The sequence below is a fragment of the Geotrypetes seraphini genome, chromosome 2, assembly GCF_902459505.1.
Source record: "Geotrypetes seraphini chromosome 2, aGeoSer1.1, whole genome shotgun sequence".
In the NCBI taxonomy this organism is placed as follows: domain Eukaryota; kingdom Metazoa; phylum Chordata; class Amphibia; order Gymnophiona; family Dermophiidae; genus Geotrypetes; species Geotrypetes seraphini.
The window spans coordinates 63,508,024-63,535,076 of NC_047085.1; the positions used below are offsets into that span (position 1 = coordinate 63,508,024).

The 27,053-nt window shown below is 48.1% G+C and overlaps 1 protein-coding gene across 3 annotated transcripts in view; it reads left to right on the forward strand.

The window, feature by feature from the left end:
• The window catches only part of AZIN1 (antizyme inhibitor 1), a 238,577-nt gene that overhangs the window by 81,952 nt on the left and 129,572 nt on the right, over positions 1-27,053 (forward strand). For all 3 annotated transcript variants that reach the window (XM_033933779.1, XM_033933780.1, XM_033933781.1), the window contains exons 5-6: positions 10,257-10,429; positions 24,056-24,190. In XM_033933779.1, the coding sequence (XP_033789670.1) occupies positions 10,257-10,429; positions 24,056-24,190 (308 nt within the window). The remainder of the gene's footprint in view (positions 1-10,256; positions 10,430-24,055; positions 24,191-27,053) is intronic.

Genomic DNA, 27,053 nt, shown 5'->3' on the forward strand with positions numbered 1-27,053 from the left:
TCACCTCGACCTTAATCAAACCTTCCTCGTTTGGGAAGTCTTCGTCTTTGGAGAAATCAGCTAAATCTTCTCCCGAGGAGCTGTTATCCTCACTGTCTCCCTCAGGTAAGATAGCTAAGCCAACTCCTCCGGACATGCCACCCTTAGAACCGGTGGTTTTGAAGCTTCCCAAGAAACGTGTCTCAAAATCGAGACATCTTTCTTCTTCGAGGTCGTCTTCCTCGGAGACTACAGTATAGACACACCAAATGTACCAGATTCAATGGTCTCGGTGCTGGTTTTGCAGAATATGTTGGCAACTATTCTGCATCAGGAGTTTGGTAACATGCTTGTCCAATTCACTCCCGCCTCGACTCTGCTTCCTGCAGTCCAGCCTGAGCACTCAGCAGTATTACAAGGAGTCAAGTCCTTGGCAGTGCCTCACGCTCAACCTGGCCATTCTATACAAGGAGTCGAGTCCTTAAGAGTGCCTCCAGACGAATCTACACACACTATCCAAGGAATTGAGTCCTCTAGAGTGCCTCGAGCTCAGTCTACACACTATACAAGGAGTCAGGTCCTTAAGAGCGACTCGAGATACCTCGTTACAAGGAGCTGAGTCCTTTTTGGTATCTTGACCTCGTTCTCCTACTTCCTGCCCTACCTCTTCATATAAGGCGTTGTCCTTTTCGAGGCACAGGGCGAGGATGCCTCGACATTCATCTTCCAGACTGGATCCGACTCAATCACGAGGCCGTGATTCGAGACATACTTCTCCATCAAGACCCAGGTCTTCTTCTCGAGACAGGTCTCGTTTCTCTAAACATCGAGGCTCTTCGAGACCACAAACTCCTTCGTTGAGGAGATCTGTTTTGGAACCTCACCACTCTCGAATTCTTCTCCTATGAGGTTCACTTCACATTCCAGAAGTGGGTCATCTTTGCCTATGGATTCAGATATCAGGTATCAATACTCCAGAGAGACTTCACCTTCATTCTCTGCTATGAGAGGTACTTCGAGGAGTTCTCGATCACCTTCTTCTCAACTAGGTTATTCCTCTTCAGACCCGGTATCCTTTATCAAGTTTCTATGTAAAATGAGTAAAGATCTTAATATATATTTAGAATCTGACTCAAAATACTCTAAGGAGTATCTGGAAGAATGCCTCATCCTCCTAGGGAGTCTTTCAAATTACCCATAAATGGCATTCTTTCTCAAATTTTCAAAAGAAATCTTGAAACACCATATTCTGTTCCTGCTGTGCCAGCAGAGTTGGAATCTCGATATAGGATGGTTCACTGTAAGGGATTTGACAAGTCTTAATTATCCCATCAGTCTCTTGTGGAATCTTCTTTAAAAAGAACTAATCCTGCCAAAGTTTATGCCACCATCCCGCATGAAAGAGAGGGCAGGACTATGGACAAGTTTGATTGTCGGCTGTATCAAAATTCAATTATGACTACCCGAGTTTTGAACTACAACTTTGTCTTCACATCTTATCTCAAGCATTTGGTCAACGCCATGCCTGATTTTTTTTTTTTTCCCCAAAAATATCTTCCCCAACATCGACTTCCAGAGTTTCAACAACTGCACAACACTCTGGGTCAACTTCGCATGCATCTCGTTCAATCTGCATATGATGCGTTTGAACTGTCCTCTAGAGCAGTGAGTCCCAATCCTGTCCTGGAGGACCACTAAGCCAATCGGGTTTTCAGGCTAGCCCTAATGAATATACATGGAGCAGATTTGCATGCTTGTCACTTCCATTATATGCAAATCTCTCTCATGCATATTCATTAGGGCTAGCCTGAAAACCCTATTGGCCTGGTGGTCCTCCAGGACAGGGTTGGGAACCACTGCTCTAGGGTCATTGCATTTTCAGTGGCCATGTGTTGCCTTGCCTGCCTTCGTACCGTGGACATGGACCCAAATCTGCAAGATCGACTGGCTAACATCCCATGCCAGGGCAATGAGTTGTTGATGACTCTATTGAGGCAGCTACCAAGCGCTTATCTGAGCATGAGAAGTCCTTTGCTTCCATCATTAGACCAAAGCCTTCCACTGCCAAAGATTATAGTCCTGTTCCATCCTACCAGAGGCGTTTTCCTCAGAAGGCAGCTCCTTATTCAAAGCCGCCTCCTAAGAAACAACAGCAGCAACAACGGCAGCAAGAACCTCAGATTCCTGCTGCACCCAAGGCCTCTCAAGTCTTTTTGACCATCTCACACAGAGCATAACTTCAATTGTTCTGCCTCTGTCCTCTCCTCTTCCCATAAGGGGCCATCTCCATCTTTATTACCACCGATGGGAGCTCATTACATCCAACCTCTTGGTCCTCTCTATCATCAGGGAAGGTTACTTTCTTCATTTCACCAAGATTCCTCCAGATCTTCCTCCAAGAGAGTATCCTTCCAATCCATCCCAGATCACCCTTCTTCTTCAGGAACCTCAAGCTCTGCTTCGTCTCCGTGCCATCGAGGAAGTTCCCCTGGAACAGTAGAGCAGGTGTTTTACTCCCGTTACTTCCTAGTTCCGAAGAAGACGGGTGATTTTCGACCTATTTTGGATCTCGGAACACTCAAAAAATGTCTTGTCAGAGAAAAGTTTCAGATGCTTTCTCTGGCATCCTTGTATCCCCTTCTAGATCAGAGTGATTGGTTATGCTCTCTGGATCTCAAAGAGGCTTATACCCACATTTCCATTCATCCAGCCTCTCACAAGTTCCTCAGATTTCGGGTGGGAAATCATTTTCAGTACAGAGTGCTACGCTTCGGCCTGGCATCATCTCCGAGTCTTCACCAAGTGCCTAATGGTGGTAGCAGCAGTTCTGCGAAACCATGGTCTTCAGGTTTTCGCGTACCTGGACGATTTGGTCATCAAAGATTCAACATCTCAGGGGGTTATTGTAGCGACCCAAAGGACTACTTGGTTTCTCCAAAGCTTGGGGTTCAAAATCAACTTTCCAAAATCCCAACGCCAGCCCTCTCAGATTCTACAGTTCATTGGAGCAGTACTGGATACTGTACAACTCAGAGCATTCCTTCCTCAACAACGTCAGGATGCACTCATTCAACTTTGTCACAATGTCATCCCTCACTTCACTTTCAGCTAGACACATGATGGTTCTCCTAGGTCACATGGCCTCTACAGTTCAAGTGACTCCTTTTGCCAGACTTCACCTACGAATTCCTCGGTGGACCCTGGCATCTCAGTAGGCGCAGGCGTTCGACCCACTCTCAGCACATTACAGTGACTCCTTCATTGAGAGTCTCTCCACTGGTGGATGCTCTTTTCCAATCTCTCCAGAGGTTTACTGTTTCAAATGCCCCCTCATCAGAAGGTCCTCGTGACAGATTCCTCGACCTACGCTTGGGTGGCTCATCTCAATGGTCTCCGTACTCAATGACTTGGTCCAGCACAGATCGTCAGTGTCACATAAATCTGTTGGAACTCAGCGCGATCTTCAATGCTCTCAAAGCTTTTCAGCATCTTCTTCGCAATCAAGTAGTCCTCATTCGGACTATCAAGTCACCATGTACTATGTCAACAAGCAGGGAGGCACAGGATCTCTCCCTCTTCTGCCAGGAAGCTCAAAAGGTATGGAATTGGGCAATCCTTCACAACACCTTTCTAAAAGCAATTTATATTCAAGGAGAGAAAAAACTGTCTAGTGGACAAATTGAGTCTTTTGCAACCTCAAGAATAGACACTCAATTCCTTGCCTCCTCTTCATCACATTTTTTCTCATTGGGGGACCCCTCAGATAGATCTCTTTGCGTCTCCCCACAACAACAAACTGCCTCAGTTCTGCTCTAGGATATACTCTCCCCATCGCCTCGAAGCAGATGCTTTTCTACTGGAATGGACAAATGCTTTTCCTCCATTTCCTCTCATTCTGAAGACACTCGTCAAACATGAACATGCCACCATGATTCTGATAGCTCCTCGATGGCCCAGACAATCGTGGTTCTCCCTTCTCCTTCAACTCAGCAGCAGGGAGCCACTACTTCTACCAGTTTTTCCGTCTCTGCTTCATCCCAACATGCAGTCTCTACACCTGACAGCTTGCTACCTCTCAACTTAACTGCCACTTTACAGTTTTCTCAATCTGTCAAGGACATTTTAGAGGCTTCTAGGAAGCCTACCACTCAGCAATGTTACAACCAGAAATGGACTAGATTTTCTGCTTGGTGCACCATTCATCACAAGGAGCCTCAATCTACCTCCTTTTCTTCAGTTTGGATTACCTCTCGCATTCATCTCACTCAAACCTCAAATCCACATCCATTCATCCATCTCAGTGCAATTGCTGCTTTTCATTAGCCTATTGAAGAGAAACCCCTTTCTGCTCATCCTATGGTTTCCAGATTTATGAAAGGACTTTTCAATGTCAAGCCACCTCTCAAACCGCCTCCAGTGGTTTGGGATCTTGGTGGTGTTCTTGCAATTGATGAAGCCTCCCTTTGAACCAATGGTTTTGGCTCATCTCAAATATCTCACTTGGAAAGTGATTTTTCTCATTGCTCTCACGTCTTGCAGAGTCAGTGAGCTACAAGCTTTAGTAGCGGACCCACCTTTCACAATATTTCATCATGACAAGGTGGTCCTATGTACTCATCCTAAATTCTTACCTAAATTGGTTTCAGAATTTCATCTCAACCAATCCATTGTACTTCCAGTGTTTTTTCCAAAGCCTCATTCTCTTCCTGGAGAAACAGCTCTTCATACTTTGGACTGTAAGTGTGCTTTGGTTTTCTACTTGCAACATACTAAGCCACACAGATCTGCTCCTCAACTTTTTGTCTCCTTCGATCCAAACAAGTTGGGACATCCAGTTTCCAAGCACACCATCTCCAACTGGATGGCTGCTTGCATCTCTTTCTGCTATGCTAAGGCTGGACTGCATCTACAGTGTCGAGTCACAGCCCTTAAAGTCATAGCCATGGCGGCATCAGTAGCTTTCCTTAGATCTACTCCTATTGAGGAAATCTGCAAAGCTGCCACTTGGTCCTCGGTTCATACTTTCACCTCTCATTATTGTCTGGATTCTTTTTCCAGATTGGATGGCCATTTCAGCCAGGCAGTTTTACAAAATTTATTTTCCTCAAGGCAAGCACTCCCACCATCCCATTCTTGTTAGCTTGGAATATGCTGCCTGCTTGTCCTGGGATAAAGCACAGTTGCTTACCATAACATGTGTTATCCAGGGACAGCAGGCAAATATTCTCACAACCTACCTATCTCCCCGGGTTGGCTTCTTAGCTAGCTTATCTTAACTGAAGGGACCGCGCGCCTCCGTCGGGTAAGATGGCACTCGTGCATGCGCGGTGCGGGCTATTGTGAACTTTCTAAGACTTTAAAGTGGCAAAGCATTTTTGAAGTGGTCTATACCGGGGCTCCATCGATGGCATCACCCATTAGTGAGAATATCTGCCTGCTGTCCCTGAATAACACCTGTTATGGTAAGTAACTCTGCTTTATGCCCTCAAAGCTTTCCATCATCATTTCTTCCTCCTTCGCACAGACAATCAAGTAGCCATGTACTACATAAGCTAGGAGGCATGGGCTCTCTCCTGTTATCTCAGGAGGCCCAGAAAATCTGGACCTGGGTGACGGCTCTCAACCTTTTCTTAAAGGCTGTGTACATTCAATGGCAGAAGAATTCTCTAGCAGACAACCTCAGCAGAATTCTTCAGCCTCATGAATGGACTCTCAACTCTGCAGTTCTCCAGTCCATCTTTGTTCAATGGGACACTCCACAAGTGGACTTGTTTGCGGCTCCTCACAATCACAAGTTGCCCCTGTTTTGCTCCAGACTTTACTCTCCTCTCAGTCTGGAAGCTGATGCTTTTCTGCTGTATTGGACGGGTCTTTTTCTCTATGCATTCCCTCCGATTCCTCTCATTGTTGAGGACTCTGTTCAAACTCAAACAGCCACCATGATTCTCATTGCTCTTCAGTGTCCCAGGCAACATTGGTTCTCCCTTCTACTTCAGCTCAGCTCCAGGGAGCCCATACCTCTTCCAGTTTTTCCTACTCTGCTTACTCACTGTTTGACTCTGGACTTAAATCTACGTCTGTCAGAGTCCATCTCAGTGCTACCAGTTGAGGAAAAGCCTCACTGCTCATCCTCTGGTCTCCAGATTCATGAAAGGACTCTTTAATGTTAAACCACCTCTCAAGCCTCCACCTATTGTCTGAGACCTTAATGTGTTTTTTTCCAGTTTGATGAAGCCACCATTTGAAGCAATGGCCACAGCTCATTCTCACCTGGAAAGTTATCTTCCTTATTGCCCTCACCTCTGCCAGGAGGGTCAGTGAGTTTCAAGCATTGGTGGAAGATCTACCTTTCAGTTTTTCACCATGATAAAGTGGTTCTACGCCCGCATCCCAAGTTTCTACTGAAAGTTGTCACAGAGTTTCATCTCAGTTGATTGTTCTGCCAGTGTTTTTTCCTAAGCCTCATTCTCATGTTGGAGAAACTGCTTTGCACACTCTGGACTGTAAACGTGTTTTGGCCTATTACATCGACAGGACAAAACCTCATCGTACTTCTCTCCAACTCTTCGTCTCATTTGATCCAAACAGGTTGGGGCATCCTGTTTCCAAGAGAATGATTTCCGCCTGGTTGGCTGCCTGTATATCGTTCTGCTATGCTCAGACTGGACTGGCATTGGAGAGTCGCGTCACAGCCCACAAAATTAGAGCTATGGCAGCTTCTGTTGCTTTCCTTAAATCCACTCCCATTGAGGAAAACTGTAAAGCTGCTACCTGGTCCTCAGTCCTGGTATTCACTTCTCACTATTGTCTGGAGTCTTTCTTCAGACAGGATGGGCACTTCGGCCAATCTGTATTACAAAATTTATTCTTCTAAAGGCCAACACTCCCACCATCCCATTCTTGTTAGCCTGCTTGTCCTGGAATAAAGCACAGTTGCTTACCATAACAGGTGTTATCCAGGGACAGCAGGCAGATATTCTCACAACCCACCCACCTCCCTGGGTTGGCTTCTTAGCTGGCTTATCTTAACTGAGGGACCGCATGCCTACGTCGGGGAGAAAGACACTTACGCATGCGCGGTGCGGGCTATTGCAAACTTTCTGAAGACTTAGGCCCAGATTCACTAAAAGGCAGCGATTCAATTGCTGTTGGCCGATTCCTGACCGATTTTAAACAGCGATTGATTCACTATCTTGTTTGCATGCAAATGATTTGCATGGAGGTTCAAATCATTTGCATGCAAACTCCCCTACTCAATCGCTCAGTGAGTAATTGAGTCGGGGAGAACCTTGACAGGAGAAGCAGCCTGCTGTTAGGGCTCCTGTCAACCGCCCGCAACTTATGGCTGAAGGGATGCCCACTCCTTTCCTTCCCCTCCTCCCAACAAACAAACGGCAGAAGGGATGCCCACTCCCTCCTGCCACCAGACCCTGACAATGGCGACCCCACTCCTCCACCGCTTACCTTTAAAAGTTGGGAGTAGGAGGGGTGCTTAGTCCTTCCTGCTTCTCCGGACTCCAGCGACGCAATGTGGCCTTAGGAGGAGCAGGAGGGACTAAGCACCCCTCCTGCTCCCAACTTTTAAAGGGGAGGGGGTCACTGTCGTCAGGGTCTGGTGGCTGGAGGAAGTGGGCATCCCTCCTGCTGTTTGTTTGGGAGGTAAGGAAAGGAGTGGGCATTCATGGCAGGCATGGGCATCTCTCCTGCCATATGTTTAAGCCCACACCGAATGGGTGTTCGTCAGCGGCTGGGGGGGGTGTTCAGCCGCCTGTGGCAGAGGAGGCCTATGGCAGGAGGGACCTGGCAACCCTCCTGCCATATGTTTAAGCGTGCACAGGCGCGGCGGCAAAGAGCAGGGCACTTTTTGAGAGTAGAACAGTCGGAAAGGACATGAGCGACTGGTCCCCAGCAGTCGCTTGTTTGTTGATCAGCCAGCCCAGTCGGTGTTCAAGTTTTTTGTTAGTGAATTGCTGCCTGCCTACTTTACAGGCTGTTTCCCCTCATTTGCATGCACGGATCGGATCGGATTGGAGGATGATCGGCCACTAGGTTAGTGAATCGAATCGGAGGGAAATCGGGTAGCTAAGTGGTTGGGACTTGATTGGTGGGCTTAATGAACCTAGCCCTTAAAGTGGCAATGCACTTTTAAAGTGGTCTGTACTGGGGATCTGTCGGTGATGTCACCCATCAGTGAGAATATCTGCCTGCTGTCCCTGGATAACACCTGTTACGGTAAATAACTGTGCTTTACCAAGAGAACTATTTCTACATGGTTGGTAGACTTCATCTCCTGTTATGCTCGGGCTGGGCTACCGTTGGCAGGTTGTGTCACAGCTCACGAAGTAAGAGCAATGGCAGCTTCAGTTGCTTTTCTCCGTTCCGCTCGTATTGAGGACATCTGTAAGGCTGTCACTTGGTCTTCAATTCATAATTTCATGTTTCGGCCAAGCATTTCTACAAAATTTATTCTCTACATAAGTGCCAACTTCCTTCCATCCCTTTCACAGTAGCTAGAGAGTCCCATCTGTGTAGAATATGCTGCTTGCTTGTCCTTGGATAAAGCAGTTACTTACCTGTAACAGATATTATCCAGAGACAGCAGGCAGATATTCTCACAACCCTCCCTCCTCCTCTAGTTGACTTCTTAGCTTTTTTTACTGAACTGATGTTCCCATGAGTTGATAGGCAAGAAGGCACTCATGCATGTGTGATACAGGCACATGCAAGACTTCTAAAGAATAATAATAATAATAAATTTTATTCTTATATACTGCCCTACCATAAGTTCTGAGCGGTTCACATAAAGAAGACTACATTCAGTGAAGCATGCAAACAGTTAAGAAAGAATTTAAAGTGACGATACACTTTTGCACTGTCCCAGAAAGGGACCTGAACAAACTAGAAGAGTGGGCGACGAGATGGCAGATGAAGTTTAATGTAGAGATATGTAAAGTGTCACATGTAGGAAATAGAAACCCGAAGTACAGCTATACGATGGGAGGGTTGGTAATGGGTGAAAGTACCCAAGAAAAGGACTTGGGGGTAATAGTGGACAATACAATGAAGCCGTCGGCACGGTGCACAGCAGCCTCTAAGAAGGTGAATGGAATGCTAGGTATTATCAAGAAAAAGGTATTACAACCAGAGTAAAAGAAGTTATCCTGCCGTTGTATCAGGCGATGGTGCGCCCGCATCTGGAGTACTGCGCCCATTATTGGTCTCCGTACCTTAAGAAGGATATGGTGATACTCGAGAGGGTTCAGAAAAGAGCGACACAATTGATAAAAGATATGGAAAACCTTTCATATGCTGAAAGATTAGAGAAACTGGGGCTCTTTTCCCTGGAGAAGCGAAGACTTAGAGGGGACATGATAGAGACTTACAAGATCATGAAGGGCATGGAGAAAGTGGAGAGGGACAGATTCTTCAAAGTTCAAAAACTACAAGAATGAGAGGGCATTCGGAAAAATTAAGAGGGGACAGATTCAGAACCAATGCTAGGAAGTTCTTCTTCACCCAAAGTTGGTGGTGGACATCTGGAAAGGCGCTTCCAGCGGGTGTGATAGGACAGAGTACAGTTTTGGGGTTCAAGAAGGGATTAGATAATTTCCTGAAGGAAAAGCGGATAGAAGGGTATAGATAGAGGATTACTATACAGGTCCTGGACCTGATGGGCTGTCGCATGAGCGGACTGCTGGGCGTGATGGACCTCTGGTCTGACCCAGCAGAGGCACTGCTTATGTTCTTATGTTCTCTGTAGATGCCATCCATCTGTGAGAATATCTGCCTGCTAACACTTGATAACACCTGTTTCAAGTAAGAAACTGTGCTTTCCATATAGCCCTATTATGGATAAACTGACAGGTAGGGAAGTGGATAGAGCAACACAGTGTATTTTAACATGCAACACAATGTATTTTAACATGTAAGTTGTAGGTTAAATGTAAAACTAAATTTCTCATTGTATGTTAATGAGCCAATGTAGGCTAATGATGCATAGCTTTACTAAAGAATTTTACTATTAAAATCATGCCATGCATTATGAAATAAGGGAAGCGGATGTAGAAGTTTGTTTACAACTGTATAAAAATATCTCGTAAACAAGGTTTTCTGCATCGAGAAAGGTGATTGAAAGTGAAGTTTCTATTGCAGTTGTGATTTTAGGCTATAGAACCTTTTACTGAATAGAAAATCACTAGAATAATTAAACTAATGAATTTTAAGAAAAAGCACAGATATGTTGAAAAAAAATGTTTGGTTTTTTTTTTTTTTAACAGAATGAAATGATGTTGGTACAAGATTTGGGTATTGCACCTGAAAACATCATATATACAAATCCATGCAAACAAGCTTCTCAGATAAAGTATGCAGCAAAAATTGGAGTAAATGTCATGACTTGTGACAATGAAACTGAGTTGAAGAAAATTGCTCGTAATCATCCAGATGCTAAGTAAGTACAAATGTGTTCTTGTGTGCTTTTTCCAGGGAAGTAAAGATGTGTTTTGGACTTCTCTCAGCACCCTGAGGTTGTGGTTTCAAACCCTGCATTGCTCCTTGTGACCCTGGGCAAGTTGCTTAATTCTCCACTGCCCCAGGTGCATTAGACTGAGCCCGCCAGTCTAATGCACAGATAGGAAAAATGCTTGAAGTACATGTATATAAACCTCTTTGAGTGTGGCTGTAAAACTACAAAAAGGCAGTATACAAGTCCTAAATCTGTTTCCCTTTTAAGATAGCAAAAACCTGACAAAATTTATAGTTATTTATTTAAACCAGTTTGTCATTAAAAATACAGACAGTGATCAACAATTCATTCTTTACAACTTGAGCCTCTGTTGCAAAGACATAGAATTCTGTATTCTGTTATATTCCTTCCAGATTCAGTAAACTAGGTTTTCAATCCCTTGCAATCCAGGAGTTGCAGAAATCCAAACACTTTCTAAGCATGTGCTTCTCCTACCTTAGAGAGAGATAGTCCCCTACAGTTTCAATTTCTGTAATCAGTGCAAAAGTCGTCTACTCTGCATCTTTCTTATTTTTTCACTTATGTTTGTCTTTTTTTGTGGCTTGAGTGCTTTGAAACCCCTTGGCAGTGGTCCTCTGTCAGAGGTAAGGGTGCAGTCCCACAAAGCCGGATTGCTGCTTCAGAGGGAAACTTTAGTGGACATGTGGAGCCAGCCTGCTGTGTGCCACCCTTCTTGGATCGGGATCCATTTCCCTGTTTGCTCGCTTATTCATAGTAACATAGTAGATGACAGCAGATAAAACCCGAATGGTCCATCCAGTCTACCCAACTTGCTTCAATTTAAATTTTTTCTTAGCTATTTCTGGGCAAGAATCCAAAGCTTTAGCCGGTACTGTGCTTGGGTTCCAACTGCCGAAATCTCTGTTAAGACTTAATCCAGCCCATCTACACCCTCCCAGCCATTGAAGCCCTCCCCAGCCCATCCTCCACCAAACGGCCATATTTTGACCTTGTCAAGGGTTTAAGCGCAGGCTGTATGTGTCCTGAGAAAAGGTCCCTCTGGGTTTCAGGGCGCAGGCTGCATTTCCCGTCCCAGGTCATGTGGAGTGGGGGCGGAAGTTATAGTCTGATTTGATCAACTGGCAGTCCGAAGATCTCAAAGTTTGCTCATTTTGAACAGCTTGAGGCAAAAAATCCCTCCATTCAGATGCAGTATAGCAGAGCTGACAGGCAGTCACTTCAGTCTGTAAGTACATTCTTCTAAGCCAGTTGCTACAGTGACAGAGATCCTTGTTTGGGATCCTTCTCATCTGGCTATGACAGAGCTCAATTTCATTAGTTGCCATATAATATTATGCCTCTTCTGTCTCCTGACACTGTTTCTGTTTTGTTTCCTGCTGATAACCTTGCCGGGATGAGTCAGCACAGTCGTCCTGAGAGTCCTGATTAGGGTGAGCAGACTTTTTAAGAATGTCTCTGTCCGCCATTTTATTGCTGCTGATCTCAAAGAACTCAAATTGGAATCTTCACCTTCCATGTCAGTGTTTGGTCACTGTCCTCCTTTTTTCCATCCCATCCGCAGTTTCTTGGTCTGGATACGGAAAGCTCTTTCTGGCTCTCTAAAGCTCTCTGAGCTTTAGCTGCTGGCTCCTGTTTTTCAGCAGTTGTTTGCGCAACCTAAGGTGGATTCTGCCATGGCACAAGTTACCAGGTGCACAGCTCTCCCTAGCGATGGGAGAGTAGTGCTTCAGCACTCCCAGGATTGCAGAGTGGACATTATACTAAAAAGGCTTTTTGAAGTGGCTTCTTCAGGTATCAAGGCGGCGGCAGTCTCCTTTGCGACATGTGCTTGTCACACAAGATTGCGCAGTGTATCCTCTGTGAAAGTAGTGCCTGTCCGCAGCTAGTGATGGACGGTGTGGATTATATGGCGGACTCCCTTTATGATCTCATCCGAGTTCTTAGTAAGGTCTCGGCTTAAGTGGTGTCTGCGCGTTGGACTTTAATCATTGGGCTGGGGATGCTGCCTCCAAGGTCACTTTAAGCAGACTTCCTTTCAAGGGTCAGCTTCTTTTTGGGAAAGGTCTCATGGCTAGCATTGCTGTTATTCCCAGGGATACCGCCCTCATTACTGTTCCAATTCCTGACGTCCTCAGGCATCCGGATCCCGGGCACCTATTGCTCCTACAAAGTCTCAATGTCGCCAGAAGTTGGAAGGGGCTTCCTCTTATTGGGGGCTGACTCAGTTTTACCACAAGTGGATTTGCATATCCTTGGATCAATGGGTGCTGGACATTATTCAAGATAGAAGTATTTTGCCTGCCTCCGGATTTGTTTCTGGACTCACCAGCAGGTAGACCGGAGAAGAAGTCAAAGGTCTGTGCCACTCTGCAATGTCTCTTGGATATCCGAGAGATAGAACCCATTCCAGAACACAAATCGGGCATAGGCAGATGCTCCTTAAACTTCATCGTGCCAAAGAAAGACTCGTAGGACTGGAGACCCATCAATTGCTTCCTGCCGATTCCTCATTTCCGAATAGAAATCGTGTGCACAGTCATTACTGCGGTCTCTCCTGGGGAGTTTCTAGCATTCTTGGATCTCATTGAGGCTTATCTCCATAGTCCAGTCTACCCCGAGCATCGCAGGTTTCTGCATTTCCATGTTCATCAACCGCATTTCCAGTTCACTGCTCTTCCCTTTGGATTTGCGACAGCTCCCTGTGCATTCACCAAGGTGATGATAGTTGTAAATGCCTTTCTTTGCAGGCAGGGTGTCCAGGTCCATGCTTACTTGGATGACTGGTTGATACAGGCTCCGTCTAAACAGGAGTGGAGATGGTGGTTTCTCTGTAACGGCGCTTGGATTGGATTGTCAGCTTCAAGAAGATCCAGTTGATGCCGTCACAGACCTTGAGGTATCTGGGCCTTCTGGGGTCATGTGTTTCTTCCTGAGCCACACAGACAAACTTCAGCAACATATCAGAGATCTCCTGGACTTTCCAGCTCCTATGGACTGGGCCTTATCTGCAGGTGCTATGGTCCATGTTTGCCTCCTTGGAGGCTGTCCCCTCTACACCTTCTACATGAGTCCCTTCTCTCTGTGTGGTCTCCGCAGCATCATCCCCTTCAGAAGCCGCTTCCATGGACAGAACCAGCTCACAGCAGGGGGAGGTTCTCAACTAGGGCAAGCCTCATCAGATCTCAGAGTGGCTCATTCTTAAGGATGGATGCCAGCTTGTCGAGTTGGGGTTTCATTGCGGTGACCGCTCCATTCAGGTGCAATGGATTTCACGTCAGAAGCATTGGTTGATCAATTGTCTAGAGCTTTGGGTGATTCAGCTGGCATTACTCACTCTTCAGCCCACTCTGGAAAGAAAAGCAGTGTGAGTATTCTCAGAAAACACCATGGCAGTAGCATGTGTCAAACGTAAAGGGGCACAAGAAGCAGTCCCTTGGGCCAGGAAGCTTGTATGCTATTTTGCTGGGTGAAGTTATATCTTGTCTCTCTCAGTGGCGTACATGGCTGGAGTTGACAATGTACAAGCTGACTTCTTTGACGTCAGGTCCTGGACCTGGGAGAATAGTCTTTCTCGCGCAGATTGAACACCTAGCTTATTGAGTCTAGCAGAAAATTAGTGAAGGTGAAAACCTAATCTTCTATTGAAGCTGTTGTCTTCCCTAAGTCATGAAATTTGTAGAAGGATGTCACTCAAATTTCTCAACTCCTCTCCTTCAGCAGTGGAGAATAGCTTCCTCTTCAGTTTTTTCTTCTGTAAGCAAACTGAGAAGGTGTGTTCTGATCTGCTTTTTTAAAAATTATTTTTGGGTATTTTTGTCAGTCGGTTCTTTTTCCTATGTGGTTTGTGCCCTTCTTGGGCTTACTCTGCCAGGGAAAGGATTCAGATCCACAATGGTGTGCTTCTTCTCACAGGTTAATCTCTTGGAGTATCTATGGAGCCATCGTACTTTGTGGTCCATCTAGAGCTTGCGGTCCATTCCCCTTGGAGCTTGCTCAACTGCTGATTTATCAGAGTCTTGAGCACAGGCTGTGGGGTCTTTGTGCAACAATCCTCCAGGTATTGGGGAGCTAGCTGTAAATTATCAACCCTTGACGTTCTGCATGGATTTTTGGGGTTCAGAATTCTCAGTCAATTTGAGGCACAAATCCTTTCCCTACATGCAAGCTGCTGCAAGCTGACAGGCACCATAAGTTACAATGAATACTCCCATTTACTATAGGTAAAAGCTTGGGGGGAATAGAGTTCTCAAAGAAAGTAGATCTGAGGGTTTCTGGGATTAGAGTTAGTTTCCCCCACCTACAAAACTCCTCTTTCAATGTATTTTGCTTTTCAGGAAAGCTGCTATGTGCTGTTTTTGGTGCTATTTTACTGGCCATCTTGGATTTTTTTTTAATCAATCTTTTTTTTCCCAAAAGCTGCTTTCTGCCTCAAAACCCCTCGTTTTGCAAAGGGGTCATCTGCAATGGATTCCCCAGGCCAATCTGCATCTGTTCATGCCATTTTTGCACAGCTTTGTCGGAAGACGAGCAGCTGTGTGCGAAAGGGCATGGGAGGAAGGGGGTGGGAGCTTTGGGCTCAACCTCCATAGAGTCCTCCAAGGCAGGAGAACCCAAAAAAGCCTAGCCTACAGGGAAGAGATCCTGTTCAGAGGTGCATGCAACAAGGGTGTGAAACGCAAGCACATGGAGGCGGAGTAGGTCCAACTACCCCAGTCGGGTCCTGCAGGGGTTCTCAGGGCAACCTCTTCAGAGGTTTTCAGACTAAATCTCTTGTGGAAAGCCTGTTTGATGGCCCCATGGGGGTGCTGCGCTGGATGCGCAAGCTTTGGTTCAGGGAGTGTTCCTTCACAAGCAGTCTTCTCTACCTCGGAACAAGCCGGCTCTAAGCATCAGTGACCAATCGGAGCAGGACTGGGCTGGATAGAAGTCTCTTTCCATGCCTTTATTATCTCAAGGATCAGCTGCATCCTTGGATGTTTTAGGGTCTTTATCTGGGAGGCTGTGGCTGCTATTGACTGTGGTGACAATCTCTTTGCGCCATCTTTACAAGTCCGCAACTGTTTCACGTGTCAATTCAGACATACTGATTTGGAGTTGGACCCTAGTGGTCTGAGTGGTACAAACACAGACTACCTTTTTTCTGACACATCTGGACATTACCTCATTAGTCACCTGACTAATTGGAGTTCCCAAAACACTTCCTAAAAGTGGCAAAAGCTATGTCCAGACTTTATCCTATGGTTCCGGACTTCCAACAGCTGTTTTTGTAGCTGAAGATGGAGTCCGAGGTAGCTGAAGTGACTTAAGTGTACCCTCCTCCCTAGCAAGGGCTCTTTTAAAGTAACTTTTTAGGCGGCGCGCTGGGGGTCTTGCGCCGAATTGTCTGCGCTGCAATGTCAGTGCGCTGAAGTCTCACGCGCTTTTGTCCTGTCACCGTCTTGCAGAGGCTTGTATAAGGCCTGAGAGAGGCCCTTTAGAACGACATTAAGGTCCTATGATGGGAAAGGCCGACACAATGGAGGACAACTGTGGAAGGGGAAAAAAAAAGGATATACAATCTGAGCTGGATGAGACACCAGCGACTGCTTACCTCCCTTAGCCTGAAAGCACAAGAGACCTGAAAGATGCAACCACTATACCTTTTTCTAGTCCTGCTTGCAAGAATGCTAGGATAACTGGAATTGGAGCCTGATAAGGCTCTACCTGCTCCTTGGTGGAAAGCTGGAAAGTCTACTATGTTTTAGCATAAGCTGCAAATGTCGCAGGCTTCTTTACCCTTAGGACAATCGCAACAACTACCTCAGAGGAACCCTTACGAGTTAGGGCCATGCGCTCAACAGTCATACCATAAGACCAAAGTGCTATGGATTCTCCATGGGAGCTGCGATGGCTGAAATGGGAATGTGAGATAATGCGTTTAAATCCCAAGAAGGCTAGGAACTTCCCTGGAGCCACTGCCGCAATGACTGACTGGATTGTCTCCATGCGGAAGCGTAGAATTCACTGTGCATCGTTTATGGACTTTAGGTCCAGGATAGGCCTCTAATCTTCTGTGCCTTTCTTGGGAACTATGAAGTATATGGAGTATCTGCCAGAGCCCAATTCATGTTTGGGAACCGGTTCTATTGCACGAATGTCCAAGAGTCTTATCATTGCTCAGACCCTGGCCTTCTATTCTGCTTGTCCGGCTGGGAAGCCAAGGAACAGATCTAGAGGGGAAGTGAGAAAACTCAATCTTGTGCCACTCCTGAATAATGTCTAGTGCCCAGCGGTCTGATGAAATCTGTTCCTATTTCCTCCAGAAAGCAGACAGGGAGGCTGATGAGGTCGTTTCCCTTTCTAGTACGGCTGATAAGTTTTATTGCTGGCAGCGCACGGGGATCTGAGGCCCCTCCTCTTTAAAATTAAAATTGAAATTAAATTAATATTGATTAGAGATTGGGTTTGGTGAGTTGAACACCGACCACTGGTCCTTACTTCAATAATTTTGAGTGTGTAACAGAGAGTTATTATATATAGTGATTCCCCTTGCCCCCTTTGTGTTTCGGTCAAGTGATTTTTGGTGGCTTTTGGACTTAACTACAGGGGGCTCTGTATTTCTCAGCCAAATGGGAGGAGCAATGGAGAGAAAAACGTATGGATTTCTGCAAGACCCAGTTCGCGGGTTGAGGTGAAACACCTTTAGTATTGATGCCATAAGGGACTTACAGAAAAAAGATTACTAAAGGTAAGAACCTAATCTTCCAATCACGTTGCATCTCCTGTCCCCTTCAAACATCTCCTCTTCCAACCCTTTTTTTGTTTAAAACATACTTATACTTAGGTACTGTTATTATCCCAGGACAAGCAGGCAGCATATTCTCACATGTGGGTGACGTCATCTACGGAGCCCTCGCGCGGACAGCTTTTCAAGCAAACTTGATTGAAGTTTCAAGTTTGCTACACTGCACCACGCATGTGCATGCCTTCTCGCCCACTAGAGGGCGCATCCCACCTCGTGGTCCTCAGTTCAGTTTTTTCCGCGGAGCCAGAAGCCCTGTGGAAATTGAGCTCTGTGAAATTTGCCTTCTGTCGCCGCGTCCGGTTGTTTTTTCGTCGGTCGCTGTGATTTAATTTGTCTTTTCTTTCTTTCTTTTTTGATTTAAAAAAAAAAAAAAAAAAAAGGTTTAAACGAAACCCGATATTTTTTCTTCGAGCGGCTCCGGGGGCTCCCGTGAGCCGCGGTCGCAGCATCCGGCCTGTTCGGGTTTCATGTCCCGTCCTGTGACGGGTTTCAAAAAGTGCACCCGGTGTGAGCGGTTACTTTCGATCACAGACCCGCACCAGTGGTGCCTGCTCTGCTTGGGGCCCAAGCATCCGACTGACTCTTGCGATCGGTGCTCCACCTTTCAGGCCAGAGCTCTCCGCCGACGCCGTGCCAGGATGGCGGAGCTTTTCTCGGTCGACTCCGCGCCGGGGAAGGCCTCGACGTCGGCCTCGGCCCCAGCCTCGACGTCGGCCTCGACCCTCGCCTTCTTCGAAGCCTATACCCTCGGTCAAGCCTGCCTCGGGTAAGTCCTCTCTTCCTTCCTCGACTCCAGGGTCGACTAAGAAGCCATCCTCGGGCTCCTCAACGGCGGATGGGTCGTCCTCGGCCCCGCCAAAGACTACGGCCACTCATGCCCCGAGGGAATACTCGAGACCGAGGTCGCCCTCCAGGGAGCATCCCCCGGCCTCGGACCTACCGACCATGGTAGGGATCCCGGCGTTCCAGGATCTGTTGCGCGCCCTGATTGCCTCGGAGCTCTCTGGGGCCCTCGAGCAATTGCAACAAGCCGCGACCTCGGCTGCTTCGACCTCGAGGGCTCCGCCCTCGGCGGCCTTGGCCTCGACTCCCTCGGGCACTGGGGCGGCACCGGCCCCGACCTTGCCCTTGACTTCGACCTCGGGGGCCCCGCCTGAGCGAAGCGTACGGCCCCGTGACAAGGTGCGCAGGGTGCGCCGGATTTCATCCTCCTCTTCCTCGAGGTCCTCCCGAGGCTCTTCACCCTCGGGCAGGCCTCGGGCGAGGCGCCGTCCGAGGAAGCCCAAGCGTTCGCGAGGTTCTCCTCGGCGCTGTGCTCGCTCTTCGCCTCTCGGGGGTGAGGCTTTACGGGTCTCGGAGCTTCGCCTCGACAACCCGAAGTTGCTCCGTTCTCCTGTCCAAGGGGGTTCGCGGGACTCCTCGCCGAGGAGGAGGGGGCGTGCCTCGGTCCCTCGGACTCCTGGGATTTCTCCCAGAGGGTCTTCGAGACGGGGACGGTCCCCGACCCCCTCGAGGCCTTTGGATAAGGCCTCTTAGTGTTCGCGGTCTGGTAGGGGGCCGCACTACTCTCATGAGGCTTCCCCCTTCTGTTCGGCGGGGAGGTTAAGAACCCCCTCGCCACACGCCAGACCGTCCTCCTTCACCAGTTTTGTTCAGGACATGGCACGTGCTTTGGGTCTGGACCTCATGGCGGGATCCCAATATTCTAAGGAGTTCCTCGAGGAGCAGGATCTCCCCGCTCCCCCGAGGGAAACACCGAGGCTTCCTTTGAATAAGGTCCTTCTTCAGACCTTCCTTAAGAACCTGACTTCCCCTCTTACGGTTACAGCGGTACCGTCCAAGATGGAGAACAAGTATCGAACAATCCCACCTGAGGGGTTCGATAAGGCACAACTTTCTCACCAGTCTTTGCTGGTTGAGTCAGCCCTGAAGAAGACACAACCCTCCAGGGTTTCGGCGGCGGTCCCGCCCGGTAGGGAAGGACGGACCCTCGACAAGTTTGGTCGTCGCCTCTATGCGAATTCCCTCATGGCAACCAGGGTTCTTAACTATGCCTTTACGTTCTCATCATATCTGAGGGGCATGGTGAAGGACCTCCCTCAGTATAGGGAGGACCTGCCGGACTTCCGTAGGGAGGGGTTTGACAAGTTCATGTCCAACCTTTCTCAATTGCGTCTGTACCTCTTCCATGCGGTGTACGACGCATTTGAACTTGTCTCGAGGGTGTCGGCCTTTGCGGTAGCAATGCGCAGGCTGGCGTGGCTGCGCACCCTTGATATGGACCCTAACCTTCAGGAGCGTCTGGCTGATCTCCCTTGCGTGGGGTCAGAACTGTTCGATGAATCCCTGGAGGCGGCGACCAAACGGTTGTCGGAGCAGGAACGCTCTTTGGCCTCCTTGGTCCGACCAAAACCTCGGACCACGCCACAGAAACCTTTCCGGCCACCCCCGAGGCGTTACCCTCAGAAGACGACGCCGGCCTTTTCTAGGCCTCCACCTCGGCGTCCACCTCAACAGGGGAGAGGCGGACATTCTAAGCCTCCGGCGCAAGGCGTGTCCAAACCTGCGCCGTCCTTTTGACGGGCTGGGCGGATGGGGCAGGCTCCCCTCCGCCTTCACGCCGGATCCCCTACCCATAGGGGGTCGACTCCGGGCCTTTTATGCGGCTTGGACCGAGATAACATCCGACGCCTGGGTGCTCCGCACCGTCTCCGAGGGCTACTCTCTAAACTTCTGCGCTTTGCCACCGGAACAGCCCCCCGGGGCTCGCCCATACGATCGGGCCCAGCTCCCCGTCCTCCTGGAGGTGGCCAGGGCCTTGTTGAAGCTTCGGGCGGTGGAACCTGTACCCCTCGACCAGCAGGGGCGGGGGTTTTACTCCCGTTACTTTTTGGTCCCAAAAAAGACCGGGGACTTGCGCCCTATTTTGGACCTCAGGAAGCTCAACAAGTTCCTGGTCCGGGAGAAGTTCCGGATGTTGTCACTTCCGGTTTTGTATCCTCTCTTGGAGGAGGGGGACTGGATGTGCTCCCTGGACCTGAAGGAGGCGTATACCCATTTTCCGGTGCATCCCTCCTTCCGCAAATTCTTACGGTTCCAGGTGGGCGAGCTACACCTGCAGTACCGGGTCCTCCCCTTCGGACTGGCTTCGTCCCCTCGAGTCTTCACGAAGTGTATGGTGGTGGTCGCTGCAGCCCTGAGGTCTCGGGGGCTTCAGGTCTTCCCATACCTGGACGATTGGCTGATCAAAGCCCCGACCAGGGAGGGGGTTATCTCAGCGACCCGACAGTCTATCATCTTCCTTCAGTGACTGGGGTTTGAAGTAAATTTCCCCAAGTCACAGTTGTGCCCGTCCCAGTCACTTCAGTTCATAGGTGCAGTGCTGGACAATGTTCGCCTCCGTTCATTCCTCCCTCCTCCTCGTTTGGAGGCCTTGGTACGGTTAGCCCGTCTGATCCTTCCTTTACCAGTGGTGTCGGCTCATCGCATGATGATGCTTCTGGGACACATGGCGTCTACAGTTCACGTCACTCCATTCGCCAGACTGCACCTGAGAATTCCTCAGTGGACTCTGGCCTCTCAGTGGCGTCAGGAGTGCGATCCTGTCTCTCGTCGCATAACAGTGACTCCTTCTTTGAGACGTTCGCTCCGTTGGTGGACCGACTCTTCGAATCTTTCCAGGGGTTTGCTCTTTCTCGTCCCTCCCCATCGCAAAGTTTTGACCACGGACTCCTCCGAGTACGCGTGGGGGGCCCACCTGGACGGTCTGCGGACCCAGGGACTGTGGTCGGCGGAGGATCGCCGCTGTCACATCAATGTGTTGGAGCTTCGTGCCATTTTTCTGGCGGCTCGAGCGTTTTGCCACCTGCTCTGAGATCAGGTAGTCCTGGTGCGAACGGACAATCAGGTGGCCATGTATTATGTGAACAAGCAAGGTGGGACGGGCTCTTGGTCCCTCTGCCAGGAAGCTCTGCGCCTTTGGGAATGGGTGATCTCCCAGAACATCTTCCTGCAGGCGGTCTATATCCAGGGAGAACGAAACTGCTTGGCAGACAAACTCAGTCGACTTCTCCAGCCGCACGAGTGGTCTCTCAACGCCAGAGTCCTGCGCGAGGTCTTCCATCGCTGGGGGACTCCACAGGTGGATCTGTTTGCCTCCCCGGACACTCGCAAACTGCCCCTTTATTGTTCTCGGATGTATTCCCCGGACCGTCTAGAGGCGGACGCCTTTCTTCTCGACTGGGGAGGGAGGTTCCTTTATGCGTTTCCTCCGTTTCCCCTGATCTTGAGAACGTTGGTTCGTCTCAAATCATCCAAAGCCACTATGATTCTCATTGCGCCTCGGTGGCCTCATCAACACTGGTTCTCCCTACTTCTTCAACTCAGTGTCAGGGAGCCTCTGCTTCTGCCTGTGTTTCCCTCTCTGCTATCGCAGAGTCGGGGTTCGCTGTTGCATCCCAATCTTCAGTCCTTACACCTGACCGCTTGGTTCCTTGCCCCTTGACTTCGGTTCAAGTTTCTCATTCGGTGAGGGAAGTTTTGGAAGCCTCGCGCAAGGTCTCAACCAGGCTTTGTTATTCCCAGAAATGGACCAGATTTTCCTCCTGGTGTTCCTCGCGTCATCTGGATCCAGATTCTGTCCCGGTGTCTTCGGTGCTGGACTATTTGTTACATCTGTCTAATTCCGGCCTGAAGACTACATCGGTTCGAGTACATCTCAGCGCCATTTCTGCCTTTCATCGGCATTTGGACGGACGTTCTCTTTCGCTTCATCCTCTGGTGACGTGTTTCATGAAGGGTCTACTCAAGGTTTGCCCCCCTCTGAAGCCTCCTCCCGTCGTTTGGGATTTGAATGTTGTCTTAGCTCAACTGATGAAACCTCCCTTTGAGCCTATCGACAAGTCTCTTCTCAAGTTCCTTACGTGGAAGGTAGTTTTTCTGATTGTCCTCACTTCTGCTCGTCGGATCAGTGAGTTGCAAGCTTTGGTTGCGGACCCGCCTTTTACTGTGTTTCATCATGACAAGGTGGTTCTCCGCACCCATCCTAAATTTTTACCTAAGGTTGTGTCTGATTTCCACCTCAATCAGTCCATTGTCCTTCCTGTGTTCTTTCCTAAGCCCCACTCCCATCCTGGCGAGACGGTGCTCCATACGCTTGACTGTAAGAGGGCGTTGGCATTTTATCTCCAACGTACCAGGTCTCATCGGAAGGTTCCTCAATTGTTTTTGTCCTTTGATCCTAATCGTTTAGGACATCCGGTTTCCAAGCGCACCTTGTCCAACTGGTTGGCTGCTTGTATTTCTTTTTGCTACGCTCAGGCTGGTCTTACGCTCCCGGGTCGAGTCACGGGGCATAAGGTCCGGGCGATGGCAGCTTCGGTTGCTTTCCTCCGATCTACTCCTATGGAGGACATATGTAAAGCTGCCACTTGGTCTTCGGTTCATACGTTCACCTCCCACTATTGTCTGGACACTTTGTCCAGAAACGACGGCCGGTTTGGCCAGTCGGTGTTACGTAATCTGTTTTCATAAATTGCTATCCTCCCACCTGCCCTTTTTTGGTTGGCTTGGAGGTCACCCAGATGTGAGAATATGCTGCCTGCTTGTCCTGGGATAAAGCACAGTTACTTACCGTAGCAGGTGTTATCCAGGGACAGCAGGCAGATATTCTCACAACCCGTCCGCCTCCCCGGGGATGGCTTCTTTGCTAGTTATGGAACTGAGGACCACGAGGTGGGATGCGCCCTCTAGTGGGCGAGAAGGCATGCACATGCTTGGTGCAGTGTAGCAAACTTGAAACTTCAATCAAGTTTGCTTGAAAAGCTGTCCGCGCGAGGGCTCCGTAGATGACGTCACCCACATTTGAGAATATCTGCCTGCTGTCCCTGGATAACACCTGTTACGGTAAGTAACTGTGCTTTCAGCACCTGTATGTTTGCTTATTTGTTTGGCTTAGACGCTTATACCTGATTTTTGTCATATCCAAGCCAAACTTATAAGCTATATGTATAGGTGTGTACATGTGTAGAGTATGTGTATACTTGGTGCCACCCTAGATATATAAAACTTTGCATAAATATTACAGAAATGGACAGGTGCTAAGCAATATACTCCCAGGGTATATTATCAAAAGGCACTTGTACTTGGTTGTACAGCATTCTTTTTTTTCTTGGAATAACCACCAGAACTCTGAGGAGCACCCCCTTAAAAAAATTGGCTGCCTTGATGGGGGTGGGGAAGTGCTTCAGTTCATTTCTAGTCTTAGACAGCAAATTGATGTGAACCGCTATAGCTGTATGGTTCATATTAGAAGATTGGCCCCAAGATTTGGTGCCCCCACCTTAAAAACAAAAGTTGGCTCAGGGCACCATAACTCCTTGAACTGGCCCTGGATGTAATGTAAGTTTGCAGTTCCATTTCATATAAACCTAAAACTGACTGAAGTTGTGTATGTCTTGTACCTAAAATGTTTTGCTTCATAATTTGTCATTACATGGTTTTGCTTTTAATTCTGTACTTTCTAACATCAAGAATAATTAAAGGGTAATATCCTTTTATTACAGCACCCAACTGACTCAATAGAACTGAGTCTTGGCTTGCTACTTTTCCATTTCCCTTTTTTATGACTGTTTAGGGGCTAATTGCTAGTTTTTTCTCTATACAGGATTTTTTTCATTAGGTTCTCTTGACCCTTCCATCAATGAAGCCGAATCACTGACAACATACAACATACTTCTGGCAATCTTCAGACTTCACATATGATGATGTAAACCAACTGTGCCCCAATCATCTTCCCCTTCTCTTAGGCTGTTACTTCACATTGCAACAGAAGACATCAGTGGAGGTGCAGAAGTGAACATGATGTTTGGCACTACAGTGAAGAACTGTAGGCATTTATTGGAGTGTGCCAAGGAGCTCCAAGTCGAAATAATTGGTGTTAAGTGAGTACATTCTTGAAATTTTGGCATGTAACATAAAGGTGATGGAATTATTTCTCTACAGAAGTAAATTTTGAAGTAAGTGGTTTGTAAAACTAAACCTGGATTGCAAAATTTTCTTTTGAAAGTTTTCTTTCAGGAACATAAAGCTTTGCCATTGCTACACCTCCAAGTGGGTAGTCTACATAAGAGGGTCTCAACATGCGGTATGTGTACCCCAAGGGTACGCAAACCACTGGTGGGTATGCGGTACAGCTCAAGCCTTCCACCTTTTTTCCTCTTCAACCCCCTGGTTGACCCACTCCTGTCTTCACCACCGCCTCTGCAATTAATTTTGCCTCCTGTGTTTGGAGAGCAGCCTGATCTCCCATGGTTCCTGCAACTCCCAACTATTCTTTCTTGCTTCAATGGATTAGTTGCAATGATTCATGCCTGCTGCTAACCCAGAAACCTCTTCTCTGCCACGTCCTGCCCTATCGGAACTTCCTTTTTCTGCCTGGGTGGGAGAGCAACAGAGGAGAGGCTTCCAAGTTAGCAGCGGGCAGCATGTATGAATCACTGCTGCTAACCCGTTGAAGCAAGAAAGAGCAATGTATGTTAGTTGTGAATGGGGTTGGGAAAGGGAAGGAAGAGGGAAGGAAGGAAAATTGATTCAGGAAGGATAAAGAGGGGTTAGGGAGAATGGATATGGGCTGGAGGGGAGGGAGAGATGGTGCTTGTGGATAGAACATGTTGAGCATTGTTGGGGAGGAAGGAAGGAAGGAAAATATTTGCAGGAGGGGTGAGGAAGAAGAAATGGACTGGAGGGGGAAGGAGAGATTATTGCATAGGGAGAGCATGTGAGTTGGGTTGGTGGGGGGGAAGGAAGGAAAATTATTGTAGGAAGGATGAGAGGGGGAGAGAGAATGAAGGAAAATTGTTGCAGGAGGGGATGAGAGTGGGGAGAGGGAGAAATGGACATAGGGGAGGGAGAGATGTTGGACATGGCAGAGAAAGAGAGAATTCTGCATGGGGAGGAAGAGATGTTAGATCTAGAGAACAAGGGAGAGAGATGTTGGACATTGGGGTATATGAGAGGGAGGGAGAGAGACAGCAGGTGGAGAGGGGAGAATCTATAATAAAATCCTAAGCTGCGCATGCGCACTTCTATTTGCGTGTTCCATATGTCTGTGGCCGGAAGAAGTGTGCATGCGCACCTACAACTGCCCCGAGCTCAGATTAGCAAACAGGGCCAGGCGGAGGGTCGGGCGCTGCTCCTGCGCGAGACAGCCGATATTAAGGTGTTCGCCTCCACGGCTGTCAGCGGCTATAGGTCCCCTGCCCACCCACCCCACTGCAAGGACAACGCACCTATCTGGAGTCCCCTGCTGCCAACCCCCCCCTCACAAAATCCGGTGCTTGCTCACCGTTCTCGCAGTGCTGCTGCTTTAATTCTTCGGCCATAGGCAGCATGAGTGAAGTAACCAAACTGCCTTCGGTGACCCAGAAGCTTTTCCTCTGCTACTGCTTCCTGCCCCCACATAGGCGGAAAACAGTAGCAGAGAGAAAGCTTCCAGGTCACCAGAGGCAGCGTGTTTACTTCATTCATGCTGCCTACGACCAAAGAGTTAGAGCAGCACCGCAAGGAGATCGGTGAGCAAGCAGTGAGGGTAAGAGATGCTGGACCTCAGGAATGGGGAGAAAAGTAAAGTAAAGGACCCACCAGACCTGCTAGGGAAGAAAGGGAAAGGGCAGATAGAGATACCAGACCATGGGAGGAAGAGGAAGGAAAGACTACTGGATGGGAAAGGGGGTGGGGGTGGGGGACAGAGATAGAATAGAGAGATGTCAGACCAGGGAAAGAAAATAGGGGGAAGAGGTTCAAGACTAAGGCAGGGGGAGGGGAAGGGAAAGACAGAGATGCCAGAACAAAAAGGGGGGTGGGGAAGAGAAAGAGGGGAGAGAGATGCCAGACTGGGAAAGAGGATAAAGATACCAGACCATAGGAGGGGTAAAGAGAGGGAGGAGACGGTACACAGGGATGGAGGGAAAGAAGAGAGATAGGGAGGACAAAGAGTAGAACAAATTTATGCTGCTTAAATATAGAGGCGGGGCATGGATGGGGTCAGAGTCAGGGTATAGGTGGGGCTATTCTAGCACCCGTTACTGTAACGAATGTAACGGGCTAAAACACTAGTAATAATAACAACAACAATAACAGTTTATATACCACAGGACCATGAAGTTCTATGCGGTTTAAAATGATTAAAAGATGTTACAGATTGAGTGGAATTAACAAAGTTCAGAGTTAGTGATTAACAGTTCTAAAGATCATTTGTTGAGAACTAAGATTGAATAGGTCAGTTACCTAAGTACTTCAGGAACAGATGAGAGGTGTTTTAGGTGTTTCCTGAATTCCCTATAAGTAGTAGGCATGAGCAGTTGTTCCAGATCTTTACCCCATAATGCTGCTTGATGTGAGAAAAGATGTTGGTGATGAATTTTAAATTTACAACCTCTAATCGGTGGAGAAACAAAGTTTGGATGTGAGCTTCTCTTATGTCTGTTGGTTGTGAAAGAGAAAAGGTCTGTTATATATTTAGCGGCTAAACCATAAAGTACCTTAAAGCAAAAACAACCAAACTTGAATTTCACACGTGCCTCCATCAGCAGCCAGTGTAGAAGTCGATAGGAAGGTGTTACATGATCAAACTTCTTCAGTCCACAAAGTAGCCTAACCGCTGCATTTTGTACCAGTTGCAATTGCTGCATATTCTTCTGAAAAAGAGGGAGATGTTGGATTCAGGCACCGAAGGGAGTGATGGATAGATGCCAGACAGTGGGAGAGGGCAGGATAGAAGGGACAGGGAGATGCCAAGTTAGGAGG